We start from the raw sequence: 25,449 nt of genomic DNA, 5'->3' as shown, positions 1-25,449 counted from the left end.
CAGAAAGACATATCGCTATAATTACGTGTGTATAAAAAGAAAGAAGGAGTAAATCACTGTCCAGTATATGCATACACACACACACACACACAGACGCGCGCGCGCGCGCGCGCGCACACACACTACATATGAGTTTTGTAATATCCATGTATTAGATAGCAGTCTACTAATACATTTTTTTATTCTTATTAATATCTCTTTTTATTAATATTGGCCCAGTGATTTACCTCTCACATAACTAGCGAGAGATGTGCGTTTGTCAGTCGTTAAGTGTATAAGTATTATATCGAAAAAACGGGAATGGCAAGTTATTGTTCTCTTCTCTTGCGACGTATTATCTTGGAAGACAAACCGCGAGATCGAGAATGTAACACGATGGGCTCGTGCGTTGGCACTATTTTCAATTGCTTGCGCGTTTTTCGCTGCGCGAACTCTTCGCAGCCGCGCAAAGTCGATGGAATTTGCTCGTTGCTACGGAAAAAACTATCGTGCGGTCATCACACAATGATGAGAACAATTATTTTCTACGTGCTACGTACCTGCTCCTCTTCCTCGTTTTCTACACGATATACCGTTAAATGGTATCCTGTATCGACACATCGATAGAACATGCTCCCTATCGATACTACTCACTAAACATAGCTGCTAAACATGAATACATCAAATGCGATAAAATACTTGGTTACGTTTCGCAGTGAAGGAAATTCCGTCGTCGATGTCCTATTCTGTAGATATCTTATAATCGTTAATGCATAATGAGCTACATTGTAAATGTGATAAATACAAAGTGTGCGCACTGCTATCAAGGTGATGATGATGGTGTATTGTTTTGGCAGTTTGTCGGTTTTTCTCTTCCCTTGCGATGGCTCGATAAATTCTATTCTCTGTCTTTTCACGTAGCATTTTTCGTATATATATATATAAGTGCGTGTCTGTGTTTGTGTATGTATGCATATTTATATTTATACTTCTTTGGTTTAGATGAGAGAACATACGAAGAGGACGTGTCTCTAACTCTACATAAAGTTTCATTTCGCTGTAGCTTCTCTTGATACGTCGTCGACTGTACGAGATAGATATAATATATCGTTAAAGGTAGTTTTGCAAGATAGCTACCCAGGTTCTTTAGGCCCGCACGTAATAAAAATGGAAGTATACGCACGTTGTTATCAATATAATGCCATAATGTTAGATTCACGTTGAATCGATTAACTTTGATTCTCTCTGTAGTTTAGTTACATCATAGACGGAGAAGAAAAAGTCACTTAATACTTTTTCTTGATTAAAAGTGATGTATAATGCATATTCTGATCAATCGTGACACTTTTGAAAGCGTCACATGTTTTTTTTTTTATTGCCTGCTTCTCAACGGATAGCGTTCGAGTATCAGGTAAAATTCGATAGATATTCGATGCTACGTTCGCGTATATTTCTTATCCGCGAGATTCTCGCCGGATAAATATATTAAAATTCTTTTGTCTTCCGATCTAGTTTTCTTTCTATGTATTATACATTTTACACTAAAATCGCGAAATATAAAAACGAGATAAGGACTCTCAGTCTTGGAGAATAAAACGTCGAGGAAACGGTGGCAACTCGAAATCGGAACTTGGGAACGGGGGTATGAGGAATCACTCAGAGAGGGGTGGGGGGAGGAAACACGGAACGGATTCGTTGGTCGCCGTTAACGTTTTTAACGAGGGATCGATATTGAGCATTGGTGCGCTTATTAGCGCGTCGCACCTTTTCCTTCGCGTCCTTTCCTTTCCCGTGATCCGATGGCGAATGTCAACGCGTTCGATGCCACAAATAGCATTTTCAAGACAAATAAACGCCCGACACGTACGTCGAGCGAAAATCGGAACTGCCGGAGCCTATCCGCGACAGATTAAAGCTGCACATTGAGAATTGCACATTCAACGTTATTACAGCAATATTACACCTCGCTAAATAATATCGTGGTGAGCGGCCAACGTGTATATCTAAAAGACATCTTTACGACGTCTCTTAGACATGCACGTCAATAAAATATATCTAAAAGACGTCATAATAACGTCTTTTAATTTATGCTCCTGTTATCGTTAATGACGTAATAATACTGCTTATTTTAACGACGCGTCCTAAGGAAGAAATATCTAATGCGTTTCATTATCCGCCGGAAGTGCCCGCAGTGGAACGATCGCTTACTTGTCTCGATGAATCATCTTGGCCAATGCGCACCTTGCACTGCATTCAAGATCAAGATCACAGCATCATTGTAAAATCAGTCAAATCAGTCGAATATCGATATAAAGGTGCAGGACGAGGAACGATGTTCTCTTACTTACCTTCGCCATTTCTCAAGGCCATATACATATCATTCGCGTTATCCCACAATAGTTGAATCCCGTAAAAGTTCCTGCCTTCCGGCGGTGATGTATATATACGAGTGCACCCCATCGAAAATACGTACGCCATTGGCGAAATGACCAAATCCAGTCGCGTAAAAAGACATAATAAAAGACATTCGTTCCTTACGCGTCAAGGAACTATACTAGTTACAGTAACCGCGTAATCCCGATTAATACTGCTAATCGGTCGGAGAGAATATCGTGCGCGTTCTTTTTTTTGTTTTTTTTTTTTTTGGTAATTATTATTAATTTCCAAATCGCAAAAGACCTGTGCATGCGTTCGTTCAGTTTAGCTGAACTCCATGCTATGATTATTCTTGGTTTTTATACCGTTCATCTTTTCTCTTTTTTCTTTCTCCAGCAGAAGGAAAGAAAAAAGATGAACGTGTAAGAAATTTAGCTGAAAAAAAAAAAAAAAAACAGATCTTATTATACTTATGATGCTTCGCATGACTCTTTATGCGAACTTTGCGAGTAACGAAATATTGCTTTCCGTCTCACGTTCATTGTAAATGCTATTAAATGTGTTTACTAAATGGATAAAGATTGAAAAATCGTTACGACAATCATTTCTACGATGCTAGTAGAGCTTCGTTATTTTGTGCCGACACAAAAACAACGCGGTTCTGTCAAATAGACCGCGATACATCATGCATTTCGGTTCCGAATAGATATTCGGTTTACAGCTCCTCGGAGAGCGCGATCGGAGCTCTGGAACCCGGCTTCATATCTTTCACTCCGATACCGATATCGTCCACCGGCGCTGGTGCTAACTTCAATTGATTACCGTTTACCTTGATGTCGTTGACGGAATGGGAACGGCCGTGAGTGACCAAGGGCTTAGTGGTCTGATTAGTGGTGCTGTTCAAGTTAGAGCTGGTGATCGAGTTCGCGCTGGGACTCGAGGCAGAATTCGAGCTGGGATTGCAATTCGCGGTGGTCGTCGTTGAGCTCAAACTAGAGTTGGAGTTACTGTCCTGCGTTGGATTTGGATTAACGGTATGGAGATTTGGATTGGGTATGGACTTCGATCTCGATTTCATCTTGGGATTCGCGCACAACGTGGAATTGAGTGTCATGGTGTGATCCGTGTCACGACTGGTGGAATCAGACGTGAAATCGGGAGACACGGACATTTTGGCGGGCGTCGTTGATTTTGACGATCCAGCGAGCGTTGCTAGTTGATTGGCGGATTGAGACCGAATAGCGTGGCCACCGAGCTTGTCCCTCAATGCCATCTGATAAGCTACCTCAAAAGCCTGACCCAGAGTCAGAATGACTTCTGTCGCTTGATCCTGTAACGAAATGAACGGAATTTCGTACGTCCGAGCGTCAAATGAAATCGTAATGTAACAATCGTATATGTAACAGGATATGCACAAAAAGGGGCGATTTTTCCCTGAGTTCTCTATAAAATAGATATTTACCATTGTCGGTACACAAAACACGTGACAAAAGTGCGTGCGACTGGCGTGGTCCTTCGTGATATACGCGAAGTGAGTAAGATCGTCAGCATCTTGACAGGCGCAATGAATGTTACGGATCTCGTGCTCGCAAATTGGCTCCTATAGTATCGGTCATAAACAACATGTTTGTCTGTATTTTCGTCTTACACTATAAAATGTTTGTTGTGTGACAAAAAAAAGAGCCTTACATTAGTTAACGTGTTGAGAAAACGAACGCCACGATAAGAGATAGCCAGCATAATGTCAGGGGTGATTCTAGGTTCTCGAAAGGTCTTCTTCAGCTTCTGTATTGACTTTTTCGTCGACTCGGTGCCGCGTAATTCCTTGACGACAGTGGAGCCCAGATACTATATTATTTATAAACAGAAAGAGCTTTTTTTCCTAAGAACCGACACAACGGACGATTTAGGCAAAGTTTTTAAGCATTATGGATCACAGAACATGTCTACTTTCTACAAGAATTCTGTAATTACTATTTTAATATTAACTATTTCAATTCTGAGTACAATTCTGAATGTAAGTGGATTCTCTCTTGGATTGAAATATTCCGAGGAATTAATGGACAATTTTCTGCACGAAACCTATTACCGCATCCTACGAATTAACTGTAATCACGATCGGCCTTGAGGCGATTTAACGAGTCATGCATAATTAACAGAATGAGACAATAGGCAAGTTTAATAGAACTTTATAAACATGGAAAATAATATAAACTTATAACACTACATAGTTATTTAAAAAACCGACAATAGTTCAACAATATCTTTTAAGTAACAAATATCTTTTAAATCAAACATTTTTCATGCAATTCATAATAAGTTTGTATATCAAACTATATCACAAGAAAAGACACAAAAGTTCGTTATATTTGTTTCTCATGTACGATACAGTTGCGGGGAAAAAATTTGCTATTGAAATAATTTTAACGATCGATCGATCGAAAATGATTGCTACTACAACATTATATTTAGAGAATAAATAATAGTGGTTTCTTTTCGAAAATAAACGATGGTAGAAAGACAACGTAAAAAGGGCAAGAGGCACTTACGTTAGCGACGTACGTGACGCAGCCGGTGACTAAAGCCTTCGGCTGATGCCTCCATTGCGTCTTGAGGGTGGAGGGCACTCCGAAAAGTAGCTCGGACGGAGCCCTGATCTCGAGCTGTTCCGGCGCCGAAATCGCCCCATTATGCGAACTAGGTCGCTGGGGTGGCTGAGGCGCCGGCCTGTTTTTGCGGTGCCTTAATGTACCCGTGGCCGTCGCATTCGTGCCACTGGTTATCGACGTGCCTCCGTTACCCTCCGCCGTTGTTTCCGGCAATTTCTCCCGTATCTCCTCCTTCAGCTGCTGTATGTTCGTCTTCTACGGAAATAACATCGCGCAACCAGATTTGAGAATCGTCCCTCGCATCACAAACGGATCGTCCGACCGGCGATCCTCAATTTATCGGGGACTGATGCGCAGTTAGATCGTTGTTCGCGGAATACGTAATTTTTTATGCTTTAAGCGACAAATTGCAACCCAAGCAGAACAACAAGTCACAATGACGTCAAAGTGACATTAAAATGAATCGGAAATGGTTGAATAATGACTTATAATAATCATTTTGGAGTCATTTTGACATCATTTTGATATCATAACAACTTGTTGTTCTGCTTGGGCAATATAATAACTATGTAATTAAATGTCAACGTTTGATAAATATTACAGTTTACTTTATTGGCACTTAACGATGTATCAAGACACGGAGGTAACCCGCAAATCGCGTAGTGAATTTTTGATAAAAATTTCCGTGAAAACGTCAAAAAGTTTTAACTATACACACATAATAGTTAACAATACATTTTTTACTGATATTATTTAAAAGTTATTTAAAAGTAGGTATGTATGTATTTCGACAAATTTTTTATTACAAAAAATATTCAAATTATTCAAATTTACTCTCGTGCAATCTTCGCAAAAAATTCTATACCAAAAAGCAGAGTTTTTACATTCCCTCTTACAGATAAATATCAATTTCCGTGCAATTCCGAATAGAAACTGGCATGTCTGCCCCGAGGTTGCAATTTTCCTGGTAGATATTTTTTTATAGCTTTATCATGACAAGAATCTGCTGGACCAACCGGCTTTAACGGAACGCTAGACTATGTGCAATGTAACAAAAAAAAAAAAAGAAATAAATATTGCGCCACCCAAAGTTCTATACGGCATATTACCAAGTCGAATACGTCCCGAGTTTACTTTGTGCGTGTAATTACCTTCGTAAATGCATTGTATTGTAAACCGTTACACCAGAAAGAAACCTTTTACCGGCTGTATGCCAAAATGGTGAATCATGTGGCGTCGATAGTTCGCGATATTTCAGCTATTGCAAACAAATTGGATTCGAGTCGAGCGGGCACGACACTCGAATTCGGATTACAACCCGAATCGTCCGCTCCATCTGGCCTATGCATATAATTCCGGGTATTGCTATTGCGACAAATTGCAAAAGACTCGAACGAAAGGGAGGTAAAATGAAAACGCAAGAGTGAGAGAGAAAGAGAAAGAGAGAGAGAGAGAGAGAGAGAGAACACGAAATTCGAATGTTGAAGAGCGTATGGACTACGAAAATCCGTAAGCGTTACCAACGAGGGTGCCAGAGTTCAAACTATGGTTCGTCGGATTCGATAGCTGCGAAAAATCATGGGAGGAAGAGACCGGTTGAAAAGGCAGAAGAGACCAATTTGTCGGGATTATCGAGTGCGAGGATGACGCGATCCGAGCGAATCCGGTCGCCGGAGACGTTTAGTGGATTTAATGAGCTAATTAAAAGGACATGAGCGGGGGAGATGCGGGTGAGTAGCGAGTGAGTAGCGAGATGTACTTATCGACGCCTGACATGGTGAAGGCATCCGAACAAAAAGCGCCTCGAGAGACGCTCGAACGATCATCTCGTAGAGAACACACGTATACGCGTGCATCACAATACCGAGCCTCCAATTAGCTACGATATTTACATTATGACGCAATCAAGCGAAAAGCACGTCGGAAGCGATCGAGCTTGCCACATCACCGCCCGCCCTCGATTCCACCCTTGCCGGCGAAGTGCGCTCTTGTCAGACATCCCCGTTGAACATATTATCTTCGTTCACCAATCCTATCAATGTATCAGTTTGCAAGATGACGAATTTTAATACTTAATTTATTGACAAAAAAAAAATTCATTTTCTGCGTTTTATACACCATTCCCTTACTTTAAAAGTGACACAACTAAAAAAATTAAGTTTTTCAAAAAAAGCCATTTTTCAACTTAATAGAAAATAATTAATTAATCAATCAATATCTGCAAAAAAAAATATATTCTTAGAAACATGATTAAATGTTATTTTTGTCATTTTCTTTTCACCTTTAAAAAAATTTTTTAAGTTGTCACAATTATAAATAAATAATGAGGCTACGTAACAAGCAATATGATATCTAATATTTATTAATAATTCTACTACAATTATTTCATTTATCTAAAACCTTTCGACTTTTATTTCTTCAGTTATTCTACCTAATATGTTTTCTTACTATATAACTATATTAATTACTTGTTAAATATTGATTACACAAACTACACTTATATTAACGTCGTTAAGTTCGGTGTAATGTAATTCACATTCTCGGTCTTATGCGCTTACTGAGTTTATGTGTGAATATAGAACGGAGCGAAGTCCCAGTATTCTGATAGTCTATATTTTCGTGTGGTATAAATGTATAAAATTCTTCGGTCAGTGGTGGAATTCTTTGTGAGTCGAATGTTTCTTAATTCATACGTCTGCTTTTTATATAAAATAATGAAGCCGTATTATATTTTCTTCTGTCTATAAAATTCTTTGCCTATAAAAAGTTGTGACAAGTTTAATAACTTAGAAAATTACAAATTCGGAATAATTTCATCAAAAATAACAACCTTTTTATATTAAATCCAGATCAACCAAAACTAAATTCACGATAAAACAATTTCTTCTTCGATTACCAAACTATCTTGACTCTAAATGCTCTCTGCAGAAGGCTCTCTTTTTAATTTACGAAAACAACACATCTCGTAACAACTAGAAAATAACATTTTGTGAATTATATCACTTTTAAAGTAAGAAAGTGATATGTTCTTAGTTTTATTATTTATCGGTGCTTTTTAACTAATGAGCTCGATTTTGTATAATTTCCATTTGTGCTGATCCTAATTATATACGTAGGAGTTGCATATGTCATGTCAGGGAATATTTTAAACAGCCTTTTAAAAGTCACTCACAGCAAAAAGGAATTGCATCGCAATGCTATTAGAAGCAAATTAATCTGTCACTTACCAGTGTGTTGAGATCCTTATTCAAATCTTCCAAGTTCGCTCCCGTGCCGTTTCGAGTTTGCGCGCGTGCACTATTCGGACCACTGACGGACGCAAGGATGCGTTTGCGATGCGCCGGCTTCTGGATCTCGAGGACTGCCGCCAGCTCGACCTCCCAGATCCGTTTGACCCGATCCATGTCGGTGTACAGGTGCTTCCTGAATGTCTCCGTATAATTTTCCATGTGAATGCTCTTCAGCCACTCATCCACCGATTGTCCATGACCGGTACGCTTTTCCACTCGTTTGTTCAGCGAACCGACCGCGTCGATGATCACAGCCCGTTCCTGATCGCTGTTGATCCCCATGTCGCACAAATCCGACTCGTCCAACACCCCGTTCTGCAACCGCGCGCAATTAAACGGTTTACCGCAACGTCTCCGATTGCAATCGCTCGATATATGAGAGAGAAGTGCGGTCTTATACTCACTATGAACTCAAGATCGTCGAAGCCGTAGTTAATAAAGAGAGACTCGTAATCCGAGAAACCCAAACTGGACAGCCATTGGCCCACAGATGTGGAAACGATGGGACTGCTACTGTCTGAACTTAAACCTGAAGTATAGGAAATGCAAAAATATTTTTCCATAACTTTATCATAACGAAAATGTCGATTTTCAAACTCGAAAGTAGTTTCTATAACTTTATCGTGACAAAAAGCTTTAAATGTTCAAATGTGTGATATTAAAAGAAGCGTTAGTTTTAGTTGTGCAAAAATTAAAATAAAATTATTTCGAATAATTCCTTAAAAAAAAAAAAAAAAAACAAGAATACGCGAATGCAGTATGAACTTCGAATCGAGAAATCGCTTATAAGATCAATACCTCCGCTGGGAAAATCGAAAGCGGAGTATGTACGCGGCGATAAGATTACCTAGTCTCGTTTGAAATTCTTTCTCGAGCTCACTGACGAACACCGACTCTCGTACAAGACCAGTTCCGAATGACGCCATGATCTCTGAGATCTTTGCCCATTCCTCCTGTTCGTCGAAGGGACTCATTATGCTGAGAGACTTCTCGTCCCTGTCGCGATCCCGGTCGCCAGTAAGCCGAAAGGCGACCTCGCCGTCCTCGAGACGATCTCCACCCCCGCCGTCCCCGCCGGCTCCCATCCCGCATGCGGTCTGACCGTAGACGTTCCGCAAGCGGCGCAAAGTACGCGGCCGTTCAGCCGTGACGGAGCCCTTTAACAAACCTATCGGCACGCCGACAGATTACTACCTCGCAATCGCTCTTCTTCGTCACGCTCTGATATCATTCGTTCACTAATACGAAAATTTCACACAGTACTTTTAAATACAATTTTCAAGTCGCATACTTGTATATTCAGAAAAAAAGGGAATAAAATTAAAATTGAAATAATATATCAAAAATTGGGTTCTCGAGATAATAAAAAACAATAACTAATAAAAGACGACTGCGATCGAGAGCCAAATGCGCGGTAATTGGTGCGTTTTTATATAAACAAAAATGTATTTCACTTCTTACATAGTTCAATCGTACGTTTCAGCTCCATTCGAGCCATTTTCAGCGATATTGAAGTAATCGATGTGATGTTCTTGATTGGTTGTAATGTAATTAATCAAAGAGTGCAGAAAGGAGAATCTCTTAATTTACAAATTTTGAGAGTGTAACCGAAAAGTTGTAAAACTAAATGAGTAATGAGTAAAACTAAAGGAAAAAAATAACGAATTAGAAAGAAAGACAGAATGGAGTTGAAACGTTCGATTTAACTATGTAAGAAGTGAAATACATTTTTGTTCATATTAAAACGTATTACTACGCAAATTAGTGCACCCATTACTGTGCAATTGGCTCTCAATTGCCCGTTCTTTGTTAGTTATTGTTTTTTAATAAAATTAAAATCCACACTACAAAAAAATCCTAATTTCAAAGAAATATTACTCTAAAATTAAGATTTTTTTTTTCTCAATGCGTAGACGAAATAGTTACAGACTACGCCTTCTCTGATTTTAGCATCTGTGCTTCGTTAAAGAACTGAATCATTAGCATCTCTCTTCAATTCTATCAGCATTTCTCTCTCAGTAAATAAGCTGGCATTATTTGTCATCATTTGGACGGCAAAAACAAATAAATTTTATTGAGCTTTAATTCGATACGAGAGAGAGAGAGAGAGAGAGAGAGAGAGAGAGAGAGAGGAGAAAGTGATTTATTCAAATTACCTTACTATTTTTAAATCAATAGTAATAACTTCATAGGAATGCGCAGTTTATTCTTAGTATGTCTATGTTAAAACCGTTTACTTTCTACGAGTTCGTTTAATTTCCAATAAATGTATAAAAAAACATTTAAACGTTATATCATTCTCTCATTTTCCAAGGAACGTGTCATCAAAATTTAAAAATAACATTAGGAGATTTTGCACAAATGCAAATGTCATATTCTATCGCTACAATTTCTACGAAAATCTTTAATCGATTTGGCATACTTTAAACTTTTGCGTCAATTAATTATTCGACATTTTGCAATTTCAACATCTTCCAAGTCTCGCGGACATGTCAATTATTACTGTCTACTAAGTCTTCATAATGCATATGCAGCACAACCCAGTGAATTTACAGACACGTTGAATATTCATTGTAGATGTGTCATTGTCTCAATGAGAGAATTAGCCGGAGGGCAATCAATACTGCCTCGTGATATCACGACGTTAAACAATTATATCGACAAGAAGTTTTAGCGATTTCAAATTTATGAACAACTATGATGTCTTTCATATAAAAAATTTCATAAACGAATGACATTATTTAAAAGGGCTTTAAGCTCTTAAAAAAATAAAAGATTACAATTAAAAATTGTTGTTAAAAATTATTAAGATATTCTCTTTAAAAAGAAATAAAAAATTAAACTTTATTCTCGTTCAAATGCAGTTTTCTAACAAATCGGCGTTAGTGGGACGATATAATATGAGAGGGAAAATATTTGCGTCCTTATATGGATACCACACATACTTTCTCTCTACGCAATGAAAAGATATTCATCGTACGATCTCTTCTCATAATTTCCCCTCAAACACTCAGAAACTGCATTTCTTCACATCACACAGGTGCGAATAATTTCCTAATTTCCCTCTTTTCTCATTTTTTTTTTTCTACGATCTTTCGCTCATTTATCACGGCCTCATGCATTTCGCGTAAAAGAGATGCTTGTTACAGGCTCGTGTTGTGGCGTCTCTATTAGGACTATTCGTTATTCGCGACAATCGACGATTCGCAAGTACGCGATAGAAATTCCTTCGTACAAATTCAGTAAATGAGGATTCACCAGCAGAGGTCAGAGGAGAAAAAGGACCAATTTAAGTCGTCACGGATGCTCTTTCAAAGACGTCCTCTGCTCCTCCGAGAATACGTTATGTATCACATATTCGCATACAAACGACACACTTAGACACACGCACGCATACACGCGCGTTCTTAATGAAAAGCTCATAAAAATATAAAATAGAAGCGTGGAGAAGGCGAGAGAGTAACGTGTGCACGTTACGAGAGGCAAACGTACGTAATTTTAATTAAAGCTCCATCGCGGAGGGCGTCGTCTGCTTACCGTCGTCGCTCTCCAGCCTCAACCACGTTATATTATGTAGGTAGTTATTCAAGTCATATACACAAATTACTACATAAATTCTCGCCTTTTCCGTCCTTCGTTGTTCGTCCCTTTAAAAGCACTATCTAAAGAACTGATCTGCCCACTTGGCTTCGCAGAAAAGATGTAACGCCCAAACATCTTTGAATATGAGATACCAAGATCTTTTATAAATCTTTACACATCTCCTATAAAAATCTTTAAGTATGGAAGCTTACAATTAATTCTTAATTAAACTCTTAGAGAGATCGTGTTCTTAACAATTTTCTAAATTTATACTTGGATCATTTATTATCCAAATATCTCTAATATTCCCTTTCATTAATTTGTCGCAACCATGAACTTCCATACTTTTAGATTTTTATATTTGAGTCACTTATTACACAAGTATAATCATATTACACATGAATGTAAATGTAATAACTTAATTATTAAATTGTAGAAATTTACAATAAACAGTTGCAAATTTAACGATATATATCATAAATGATTAATTAAATAAGTTAGTTCTTGAGTTTGTAATCCTAATAATGTTTTAACATGCATATGACTCTTAATTGCATCTTAATTGCGATCATTAATCTCACCCTAAAGAAGTACATTACTTCTGCCTATCTTAATTTTCTCTTTTCGTCACGGAAATGTTCATGCGGTCCATTAAAGCAAAAGAAAAATCCGCGAATAATTCTTTTGAGCTATAAACATTAAAGTAATCCTTGCGTAAATAAATGCATGCGCCGCTCGAGTTTTAGGTCTTTAGAAAGAAAGACAGGGATTTCAGGAGATATTAAAAATGTATGAGCATTAAGAGACTCATAAACGATACGCTATTACATTCTTCAATTCCGTACTGCTATCCGCACGATATTAGATCGATCGGAAAAGTTATTAAAATCCGCAATAAACCCATTCGGTCTTGTATCGCAAATCGCGGATGGAAGATTATAAAAATCGATCCCTGTTCTCCCTATAGATGTCAACAGGTCATAGACAGCAAAGTACCGTAAAACAGCGTAAATTAATTTCCATGTTAAGTAATTTATCAAGAATCGATTTTAATTTCTTGCGGTATTTTAGCTGCTTTAATAAATACAAATTTTTATGCACTAAATTATTTTATTTTATATTTTCATAAATAGTGTATATGATTTTAATACTTCTTTATATATTTATATATGTAGATGGAAGTTTATATTGAAGTAAACTTCGGGGTATAGCGCCTCAACGTTGCTTGTTGGGCATGAAATTCTGCGGATCATAGACGCCGAGCGATCATTCATAAATTACTTCAGCCCTCGTCCAATTCTCGACAGTATTATTAGCTCCCACCAGCTCATTTATCTTATTAAGTAACAAAGACTTCCTAATATCGGTACTATTATTCTCTCGATTATATACGACTAGATGCTGAGAAATAGTGCGTTAATACGCACTATTGCCACACACCAACAGAGTATTACTATTTAGTTGAATTAAATTCATGTACTATCAATTAAACCCAATTGGCCGTAGGTGCGATGAATTCTTGGATAAATTACAACTCTCGTGAAATCGCAGTTTCCAACGAAACCAAGGATTTACGCAAACGATAGCGCGGTTGCAGCAGATAATTACTGACCTTGTATATCGTCGGAACGCAACGTAAGTTTCGTATATGAACTTGTAGCGGAAATTATTGTTTCAGAATTCTGTGTATTTTGCGGTATTATCTTATTTTGCTATCTGCTTTAACTAATAATACATCAACTAATATTGTATACACAGGATATTTCATAACATGTGAATATAATCTCAGAAATGACTGCGTCATAAAAATAATATAAACAGTTCATATAAACATTAGTTCTATCTGACCGAGTTACAAACATTTTCGTGTTTCATTAAATGAAGGGCTTCCTGTAACAATCAGCTAACCCATATTTTGTAAAAACAAAGACTTAAATAAACTCTAAAATAATTAATGTTTTTTTCATTTCTTTAAAATAAAATTCGTATTTTTTTCATCATTTCAATTTTAAAGTTCATCTACTCTGTTTTTACAAAATGTAGGTTAGCCCACTGTTGCGGCAAGTCCTTTCCAATCCTCATTATAAACTAAACTAACATATCGTCACGCATCTTCGCACTTCGAATCTTACTAATTATTAGTAAGACAAAAATGTGTGAAGATGCTATTCTAGTTCAGTTTATATAACACGTAAAAAATATTTTTGCTCCAGCTAAAATTATCGCTGTTTTTTTGTATCTGATAGAAAATTATGTATTATACATAGCACAAATCTAAATTCTATCTTTGTCATCCATATGATTAGATACAATACATATCCAACATCCCGATACTTGCTAGAAATTTTAGCTAATTTTTCGTACTTGGATAATTTTCGCTATAACTGCAAGATCACTTTTTTGAGTGAAGAATTAAAATACGAAAATAATAACTTAACTTCTATAACTTAGAAACAAGATCAAATGTTTATACGAATCTTTGAATTATTTTTAAGCCCATTCATTCCGTTCCAAATTTATTTCTGAAATTATGTCAACATATTATAAAACACTCTGCATATAATTATTGAAAAATTTAATTATTAATTTTTATAAAAGAAGTACTTTAGTTTAAAATATTATCAACATTATCTCGCGCAAAATATATTTTCTCTCGTATAATTATTATAATATTTATAAACTATACACGTTAGTAGTCTTGGATCCTGAGTTTCTTTGTCTGACCCATTGCACGGATTATCTTTCAGAGATAATCATTATCTACATCAAACAAGAGGCGTGTACATCGTAAGCGATTGCTTCGTTAGTTTTCTATGTGTTAACCGATTACATGGTAATCACTAATTAGTTACTCGAACTTTTCGAACAACACTATTGTCACATCCTGCTATTGACATTGAGGCGAACGTAACGCGCGAAATCATTTCGTGAAAGGCTGTCGTCATAGGAAGTGCTAATGCTAAAGCGAACAGGGATTGAATGAGAATGATGCCCGCGATTGATGTCGGCTCGATTGAAAATCTTCAACGATTTCCGTCCTCATATCGCTGCATTCAATTATTCATGATGGAAATTTTACGAAAATGGGCGGTCTAAATAAAACAATTTACTACTTAATGTATTTAGATGCAAAATTCTGTTACACATTAACGTTGAAAATAAAAGTATAAATTTCTACACAGAATTATTTCTACACATTAATTTATAATAATTTATAGTTCATTTTTAGGAGAATCATATAAAATATGATTGACTTATAAAACTTACTATAAAAATAATGAGGAGACCGAGGTAATGATTATAACTTACATAATTTAATAATTATAATTTATAGCCATAAATAATATTGTAATTTATAACTATAAATTATAGTTAAATTACAATAATTCTAATTATGTTTATGACAGTAATAACTATAATTTATAACCCTTTTTGATGATCAACTTTATAAATTTGTGATGGAATTGTACATATAGTTATTATTATTACTAATATTATAATAATAATAATCATAATTACGATAGCATGCAATTATAAATTGCTTTTCATTTACACACAAGTGAAACTGAGTCTGAAGTGAGCTGGGTATTTTATATTCAGATTAATGACGTCACTACTTGCTTACTTTGGTAAAAAATTATCACACATGTCAACACAAGTTTATAATCTCACTTTGAAGCGAGTTTACGAGACTCACCAAAGCAAACGATCTCGCTATTGTGCAGATTATGGATGAAAACTCAGTTGAATCTCACTTGTCAGAATGCAAAAGGAACGCGCATTCAACTGAATTAAGACGTCGCAAGTGAGAATTATCTGAGAATCGATGTAAATGGAAAGCAACTATAGTTACAAATAGCAAAAACTTTTCTCTCATTGTCTTTTCTCTCATTTTATATTGATTTAAGATATATATTTACGTTAAGATATATTTACGTTATTAATACTCGAATATTTAAAAGTCGGTGATTTGTCGATTAAAGTTTCGTAATTTTAATTTGTATTTTATTTGTGCTTTTAGAGGTATATAGCAATACTCGCTTTATTCATTGTTGCAGCGTGTATCCAACTTTTAATTTTACATATACAACAGCATTATTTTACATCGTACTCATTAAGCAATGAAAGCAGAATTTTGAAACAATAACTCTTGCTACATATATGCAACTAACAAAATATTTTTCTTTAAATGTAAAAACACGCAGAACGATATTGTTTCGTTCAAAATATTGCGAGTTGAAATTTTTACCAGTGACTACGTAATGAGTCAGTTAGTGAAAAATAGAAATATAATTCTGCTGTGACATAAAGGATTTTTTCTTAATATCATGTATCTAATACTTGTAAGTTAGGATTATAACGTAACACTTATGGCAAGACGTGTGCCAGAACTAAAGATAGAATGCCACCTAAGAATAACAAAATCGCAAGTCTAAAATAAACGGAGCGAATAACACTCAGCGGGAAAGTCCCTTGTTATATAGCGTTGATTGTTAAAGTTAAACCGCGTTCTTATGGAAATAGAGCACAAGTTCTTTTTGTTAAGAGCAATATGCAAATTGCAAAATTGTTTTGTAAACAGTTTGTAAATTTATCTAATTTTGTCAGTAAATTCAAATTAAATCTTGATGCGTTTTTGTTCATAAATTCTTTTCTATATCGTTAATAAGAAAGAAATAAAAGAACCTGTTTCATTATTATAAGAAGACGGGACTTCTTTTTGTCTAGCTTTCTCTTTTTTTATCTACGCTTTCCATATGCGGGGCACAAATGAGTACGCTTGGATTTCTTAATGGAATTTATCGCAGTGAAATCGAATTATATACATATAAGATTTGAAAGATTATTAAATTAAAAAAGCATTGATAAGATTGACCTACGAATACAAATCGTTCATTTGCTACAACGACACTAAAAAAACAAAGTTTTCCAGAAAATGGGTTTAAATGTTTTAAATTATTAAAATTTGTAATTTTAATTTTGAAATGAAATTTTTATGTGATAACTGATTCTAGAGGAAAAAAATATGTGCTTTTAAATTATGTTCTCTCTTTTTTTTTATATTTCTGCTTTTTTTGCAAGCAATTAAAAAATTGTCACTTTTTCAATTGCTTGCAAAAAAAAAAGAATAAAAATAAAAAAAAAGAAAAAAAATGTTAAAGCACATACTTTTTATTTCTTTGAAATCAGTCGCTACCTAAAAATTTCATTTCAAAATTAAAATTACCAAATTTTTTAATATTTAAAAAAATTTTAAACGCTCAAACTTATTTCGTTATTTGCATCGTAGTGAAATGAGCGAAATTTATTTACATTATATTGCACTGTTATATATGTATACATTGTACATAATTCGTTACACTGGATTTGTCGTGTCTATTTATCGTGCTACAAAAACTATATCTTGGACAGGTGCAAGTTGAAAAATAGCTTTGTAACTCCTATAAATTCCCTTTAAACTCCTCTTTTCGGTTGGCCTTTCATCACGCACACAATCGAGGACAAACTATTATAACATCAAGCAGCGTAACGAGCAACAAGTATCGTGCTTTTTGCGAGGCACGCTAGGAACTTTGAACACATAATGTTTCTGCAGAGTGCACGTGGCATGACAACAGACACACACACACACACACACACACACACACACACAACACACACCCTCACGCAAACACAAATACTTAGAAGAAGACATACCCACGGACGCAAAAGTCCACTGTCTCCCTACTCGATGCTCTTGACGTACGTTCTCCGCTCCTCGTCTTTCAATGTCGTCTGTATCCTTCTTTCTCTTTCACACCAAATGAACCTCAATGCACTTCCCTTTCTCATGCGAGGGACACGTACGGCTCTCTCACGAAACTCTCTCTCACTCCGATTAACGGAACGATCGAACTACCGGCCGGCAATAGTTTTCTGACCGATGTCGGCACGCTCCGCGCGCACGATCTACCTTGATCCACCTGTCCGATCGATCGGCACGGCACTGAAGAAACGATCGCGCTGCTCGATCGTGAGCAATCACGATAGTTCCCCACCACCTCACGCGCGAGCACGTGAGCAGCGTGTCACTTCATCGGCGACGAATTCCAGGCGAGCTTCCTCGGGATTCCAACCGAAACTTCATCAGCCAGAAATTCGCAGTAACGAACGAGCCTGAAGCTAATTACTCCAAGAGTCGTCGACAATATCTTCCACCTCGAAACACATGTTAGAAATTTCGTTTCAGTTCGCTGTTCCTTTTAACCGGTGACCTTTTGCGATAAACGTAGAAATTCTACTCCGGATTAACGCCCGGAATTAGAAATTTCAGGTATATGACTTAATTCACAAATCGGCTGGCGATCGACACGAGTGACCTAGAAAGCTCAGAGAAAAAAGGCACAATAACGACTATGTAGGTGACAACTGTGCAAATTTTGTATGTAGAATTAAGGAATGTTTTCCATTTAGTGATATTAAATTGGTAATTTTTATCTTTTATTACACGGAAAGAACGGTTTTTCTGAAATATCTATAAAGTTAGCAGATTTGAAAATAAATTTTGTTGGATTATGAAAATAATTACGTAAATATAAGACGCCCTAATTAATTGCTTAGAATAGAAAAAACTTCTTGCAGCATTGCTCATCATGTTTGAGTTTCCTATATAATTTTGATGGTTCAACAAAATTATTTTCGGATCTGTATCTACCTAAATTTTTAGATAAATATATATATATATATATATATATATATAATATATATTCTACGAGTTTACGGAAAAAACAATTTTGCTAAAATACCTATATATATATATTATATATATATATATATAAAACAAGAAAGATAGAACGAGATTTGTGCAAGACTGGGTAAAATGCCTTTCGAATTTCATTTAAAATACTGATTGTAAAATATACTTTTAAAATGTTTATGTAAAATGCAAAATAGGTTTTTCGAATCCATTTCAAATGTAAACTGAATAAATAAGTATTTTAAATAGTTTTCGAATGCAAAATGGTTTTTCCTGCGGTATACATTTTTTAAAAGTATTTTACGTTTGAAATCCATTTTCAACGGAATTCAAAGTCCTGACTACAGTATTATAAAATAAAATATTTCTGACGGAAATATTTCAAATTTTTTAATATTATGATTTGAAAATAGGATTGTTTACTTGAATAAATCAAATTAATAGAGAAGAGTCAAAATTATATGTTAAGAGTGATATACATTTTTAGAAATGTATATAGAATTTGACACAAAGCTGGAACACTCATTTTTTATTAAGATTCGATATTTATGGAATTAATTTTCTGTTTATCTGAAATTTTTCTGTTTACAGTTCAATTTGCAGTTTATTTGAATATTCATAAAAATCTTTGGCCAATCATAGGAGTCGGTTCTTTTTATGCGTCAATCATTCTAGGGAAAATTTCTGATAACATAGAAAAACCATTTAACTATTTTATAATAGTTAAATGATAGACATGATTCCATTTCAAATGTAAAATAAAAATGGTTTTCCAAAAACACCATTTAAAATGGAAAATGCAAAATGCCATATAAATACATATTTAAAATAGAACTATTTTAAATATATTACCCAGCCCTGCATTTGCGTCGACTTATATTATTGATAAATAGAAAGTGAATAGAAAGTATCCATTGCAGCATAGTTGAATAAATTATATTTATAGTTACGATAACTATAAAATAGTTATACTAAAAAAATATCGATTATTCAACTATGTATATTAATTCCACATAATATAAAATTTGTATAGTTGTTTTCTTACATTACTACCACTATGTTGTTTTTGCGTGTATTCAAGGACGTTTCGTAGTCATTGACCAGCATGGTCGGCATATAGCAGTCTGTACAGTATGACATCGAAGATCGAGAAGCATTGAACTTCCACTTGATTATAATCGCTTTTATATGAGATCGTGAATTTCTTTGATTCTATCACGCTATCGAAAAGACGTAGAAGATTAAAACGCGCGCTCAGAACTGCGGGATTTTCGGACGTTCGTGGCTTTATGTCTTTTGTACCAAATCGGTCAAGCGATGCGTACGCGCCAGGCTCTTCGTTGCGCCACGAGTCTGGTTAACGAGACGACTAATTCGAACGTGTTAGGTCCACGAGGAGGAGGTGGTCGCGATGGCATAGTAGTGGTGGTGGTGGTGGTGGTAGTGGTGGTGGCGGCGGCGGCTTAAAAGCCAGCGGGGAAGGAGGTGAGAACGGGCCTCCGGTCCTCTCACCACCCGCACTCCCGATCAACAATAATACGCGCAAGAAGGACAGCGCCGAAGGAACCTGGTAACGAAAGAGAAAGAGAATGAGGACCGGGAGCGAGACCGTGCGATGCTCGTGTTGGTGTAGAGGCCCAGCGTGTTGGTACCGTGGAAAGATGACCTCAGAGATGGGACTATCATTCTTCGAGACCCCGGGCCGAAATGACGACGCTTGCTGCATTCGGTGATGGGACGAAGACCTCTCCGATCTTGCCTTCCATCTTGCCTTGCTACCAGCGCACTCGATCATCCGCTTTTTGCCTTTATTATTGATGGTAACACGCAACAAACGAAATTGCTTGGGGCATTCCATTTTCGTGTAGACGCCGATGGTACAGCGGGAAAAATACGAAATCTCGGGAGGCATTTTTTGTCTGGTTATTCTTACGTTTGTCGAGGAACCGTGCAAGTCGAAGTTTTTGCTATTATTATAAATGACTAATTTTTTAATATTATTATTGCTTTTAATAAAGGTTAAGTTCGTAATTTGCGATATCAAAACGCGATCATTTATTTTCTCCAATCGACACTTTTATTGAAATACGTTCGAAGAGAGATACGATAGAGTTCTGCCATAAATTCGCAAATAAAAATAGATCTCTTTGAGCAGCTTACGTAAAACTGACTGCACGACTGTCACGGTTTGAAGCATCGAAAAGGGTTCTCTCGTCGGGATTTCCATCGACCACGATCTATCTTGCTGAAGTACGCGCGCGTTTACTGTACGGACGTGACACGTTGAAACGAACTCGATTGTACAGTTAATCGCGACTGTACCTTCGTTATTTTGGAAAAAAAAATTGTGATTGCCTAAGTAATTCGTAGTGCTCAATTTGAGTAAAAGCGACTTTCTTGCTAAGGTCGCACGTGGTGACGTTGCGATTATAAAATCTCTTCATATGTATAATTGACATGCCGGCGCCAATAAAGATGACAGTTCACATCCATTTGCGCTTTCACAAACGAAATCGTTCGTTAGCTGAATGTCTCATGTAAAATCTGCGGAATAATATAATATATACGCAAGTCAAAGATAGCTATTCGTATTCTACTTAAATTCATTCTTCAGTGGTGATATTCAACGGACGTATGAAACGCGTTATTTCGAGCTTTAGGGGCCTCGAAAACCTTGACACAGACCTGACAAGAAATGTCGAAAGACGACAGCGCAATGAATACTGACGTGTCGAGTACGCTTAGAATTGGAGAAGTCGAGTCATGCCGCAGCTTGATTATTATCAGGTTAATGAACAGAAAGTATTGATCTAAATGAAATAATTCCACGTTTTTACGGGCATTTTCGAATTAATTTGTATTCACATCGGTGTAGCTTTATACGTTTAAGTTTTATCGAAATTACAATATGCAAATCGATGCTTTATCGATGTTTTATTTGAATTTAATGCTTGATATGTATTAATTTTTACAAACGTACACTGAGAAAAAAAGTTTCGGTTGTATCAACAAGAAGTAAACGAATTTCTTCAAAATTAAAAAATGAAAATAATCTTAATTACAGTATAAGTGTATACTGTATAAAAGCATATATGTATATACATAATAAAAATTATATGCAATATATGTATATTAAAAAATTTAATTTATTCAATCATATATAATTTTAAGATATTACTTTCTTGTACTATATTTATTTAATCACGAAATCGGAGTTATCTCATATTATGACGCATGCTCTACATAAAGACGAAACGTCAAGTGAAACTTACAACAAGAAGTGATAAGTCGAACAAAATGTGCATTCTGATTGCACTAATCAGAATTATCGTAATGGAATTTCTGATTATCTCGATTAGAATGTGTTTCACAGATCTAAATGTCTGATTTGTACTTTCCCAGTTGAATCTATCAAATTTCCAATTTATGCAACTAGCTTTTTTTCCCAAATATATGTAAAGGTAATATAATTTTGATATTAAGATACTGGTAATACGTTTCTTACAATGGAGCATTATCTCACGTAAACGATAAACTGGTGCCGAGCAGTCGGCAAGTTCACTAGTCCGCTTTTCTAAGAGACTTCTTGGAGGTCATGACTAATGCAGTCTGAACTCGGTGAAATGGTATAATACTCATCAAAACGCCGCACATTGCGCGCGCGCGCACGTACACGCAAAACTCATTCTTTTCCCACCGCAATTAGGTTTCAGAATACTCACTTTGTCAACAACACCAATTATATGTCTCAGAAAGAGACAGACACACAGATCGGATAATTATCAAGCCTTAAATTTACTCCTTATGCAATGAGACAAATGCATATTATATGCGCATGCACACATGATATACTTTTCAAAATCACAATTCAGAGGAAATCAAGAATGACGAGAAATTTCACGTAATGAGAGAGCTAATTACCGATTGACTATAATCGCTCGATTAAAACCACGAGATAACTTTCTGACATCCCAACACTGTTCACTGATAACTACGGTACGAACCGCTTATCACTGTAAAGTGTATCCATAAGTATCGGATTAATCGCGAGTTCTTGACGCGACGAGTAATCGTTTCGAACCGAAGTGTTGCCGCCAAAAGAACGAAGCGACTTGATATCGCGTGAGTCACATCCCACGGTCTACACATTCCTGCATGATGTCATAATGTGACTCTCATGCATACACGTCTCTCGCACGGTGGTCAAACGACTGTCAGGATATAACCGAACAAAGTATTCCGTTTTCCTGAATACGAATCACCGTTGCTATACTAAACGTGATGTGACGATAGCCGCAAAACAGACCTTCGATTTTGTTGGCGTTACCTCTTGAAGCGGCTTTATTAACTTCAGATATCGTGACGGTATCAAATAAATATTTCAATAGAAAATTTTAAATAAAAATTTACATAGCTTTATTAAATTGAATTTTTAGAGAATATTCTGGAATCTAGAACTAAAAAATCTATTTGTTTATATTTTTTAACATTTAGAATCTAAAAAATAAGTTCCTAAAAGATTTTATTCATATTCGTCAAAATAACGGAAATATAATTTTTAAGTTACAGGGCACTTTGTGTTTAATGCTCTGTCATCGCATTCAAAGGTAACTGCAAAAAAAAAATGAAAAATATATATTATTTCGAGTTAGAGGAGGATTTGTTGTATAATTTGTTTATGACACAGTATATAATCGCAGATTAGAAATAAACTTTCATTTCTTATATCATAAGTATAACTGCATGTTTTACTATATATTGCAGCTTTTTATATTATAATTCTATTTGAAATTTTAAACGCGTTTTTTTCGAAGTTCACTTCATATTTTTTTAAGTTGGTTAATAGAATTTTCCAGAAACTACTGAACTAATCAATTTCAATTTTTAGGTATATGTAAATGTCTGTTTATCGCATGAACTAGAATTATTAGAATATCTATAAACTAACTATTTTATAGATGTTAAATTTAAAAATTTTGTTTAAAAATTGACACTTGTCTTTTAAAACTGCACCATTTTAACAATTTGTAATAATTTTTTTAGTTCAAACTATAATCATACTTATAATACAATAACTGGAATAATAAGTAAAAATTCTTTTGAATTTTTTGTTTCAATTAAGTTGAAAAGCTGTAATTATGTCAACCACCAATACATATTTCTTTTTGCATTTTGTTTTTTTTTTAATTTACGTAAAAAGTAATAAACATTTAGTCATATCAAAATTTGTATAGATATTTACTAATAAATATGTAGATGTGTAAAAACGTAGAAAAATATATGTAGTAGTTTTCTTTAAAAAATTTTCCAAAATTACATTTTCGTGTTCTAGACTAGAATATCCTCTTAATGTGCGAAAAAAATATATGAGAATTAATTAATGAACGGAAAATTATTTTTTACTTTTTGATTTTATTTGATTCTATTTCTCTTTTTTCACTATAATTGTCTGTATATTTTTTTTAAGGCAAAATATCTCTTGAAAAAATAAAAAAGTTTAAAATATATAATTACATTACTTTTGAAATACTATGTTTATATATAAGTTTCTTTTTAAAATCAATTGCCTAATTGCCAAATTGTGTCCAACGCTTTGAAACACACAATTTGAATTAATCGTTAAGTATAGACGCACAATTTTATACAGTCAATGCGAATCGATCATCGGTTCAGTGATCAAGACATTCATTGCCGAATGGAAAGCGTCGCTAATGGCAAAGTGCGCAGCACTCATAATTTATGGAATTACCAATGACGAGCGAACATAACTAATGAAGAATGACCTTTCGTAATGTCCAGTGAACGTAATTTGTTACATACGCGTACTCATTATACCAACATAATTTTTCACCGGACAAAAAGATTTGACCTTAATAACCGTGTGTTTCTTCGCGACGAAAAGAGGGACAGACGTTGAACGTTATCAAATGCATCGCGTGCTATCGTCGCGGCAAACAGGTCGCAAATGGGAGGTTGTCCTAGTATAGAACAATGGTGGTTTATTTTCGCAGCGCTAAATCGCGAATAAAGTCCTACAATTTCGTGCATAGAGTTAACTGTTTTTCCTAACGATGACAAAGGCTGCTACGTACTTTCCGTTACGGTCATAAACGGAGTACAATGAGCGGGGTTAACTAGCTGCCTGAAAGTGCATTCCGGTTCTGCTTCTTCTGACGAGACGTTTAAAGCCATGAGCAGATTTTTTTTAAGCCATAAGACAGAGTGCAATAACCATTCATTAATATTCACTTCTACGAAGTAAAAGGTCATCCAGTTGCTTCATCCTTTAATGAGATTGAAATAGTTCAGATTGTTATTGAAGTAGAATAGTTCATAGATATCTTAACACAAATCGAATGTATTTCAAGATAAAAAGTTACGAAATAGCGATGATTAAGATTGTATATCTTACCAATCTTAAATGAATTTAAAAAAGATAATTAGAAGGGCGCTTCTTTAAAATGTAAATTATGGATAGATTAATAAAAAGCAAAAAATAATTAATTAAAATTATTTAAAAAAATAATTCTATTTTCGGTCAAAGCAAATCTTGGTGCTTAATAATATTCACATACAAGTTTTTGTAAATAAATTTTTTTTAATTTTTATAAACTGTGATAATTCAATTTATCAAACTTAAAATGCAATTGAAGTAGAAATATTAATATTTCAAATTAGATTGCTCATCAATTTAATTTTGAAATATTAATGTTTCTACTTCAATTGCATTTCAAGTTCGACAAACCGAATTCGGGCAGTTTATAAATTGAAATTCAAAATTGTATTTACAAAAATTTGTATGTAAAAATTATTAAGCACCAGGGTCTTTATTTTGACTAAAAATAATATTATTTTTCTTAATAATTTTAACTATTCA

At 35.2% G+C, this 25,449-nt stretch overlaps 1 protein-coding gene across 3 annotated transcripts in view; it reads right to left on the bottom strand.

The window, feature by feature from the left end:
* LOC108748137 (ankyrin repeat and SAM domain-containing protein 1A-like) overlaps positions 1-25,449 on the bottom strand; it is a 67,505-nt gene that overhangs the window by 14,723 nt on the left and 27,333 nt on the right. For 2 of the 3 annotated variants that reach the window (XM_018486163.1, XM_018486165.1), the window contains 7 exons: positions 9,102-9,422; positions 8,659-8,783; positions 8,192-8,569; positions 4,905-5,219; positions 4,045-4,203; positions 3,818-3,955; positions 2,788-3,685 (listed from right to left, as the gene is read on the bottom strand). In XM_018486163.1, the coding sequence (XP_018341665.1) occupies positions 3,071-3,685; positions 3,818-3,955; positions 4,045-4,203; positions 4,905-5,219; positions 8,192-8,569; positions 8,659-8,783; positions 9,102-9,422 (2,051 nt within the window). In that variant the 3' untranslated portion in view covers positions 2,788-3,070. Of the gene's footprint in view, positions 1-2,787; positions 3,686-3,817; positions 3,956-4,044; positions 4,204-4,904; positions 5,220-8,191; positions 8,570-8,658; positions 8,784-9,101; positions 9,423-25,449 lie in introns of those variants that run through there. The other variant, XM_018486164.1, reaches the window with a different exon arrangement.

Source organism: Trachymyrmex septentrionalis, unplaced genomic scaffold (assembly GCF_001594115.1).
Source record: "Trachymyrmex septentrionalis isolate Tsep2-gDNA-1 unplaced genomic scaffold, Tsep1.0 scaffold211, whole genome shotgun sequence".
Taxonomy (NCBI): domain Eukaryota; kingdom Metazoa; phylum Arthropoda; class Insecta; order Hymenoptera; family Formicidae; genus Trachymyrmex; species Trachymyrmex septentrionalis.
Note: the sequence above shows the minus strand (reverse complement) of the source record. Positions and strands in the feature narration are given on the sequence as shown.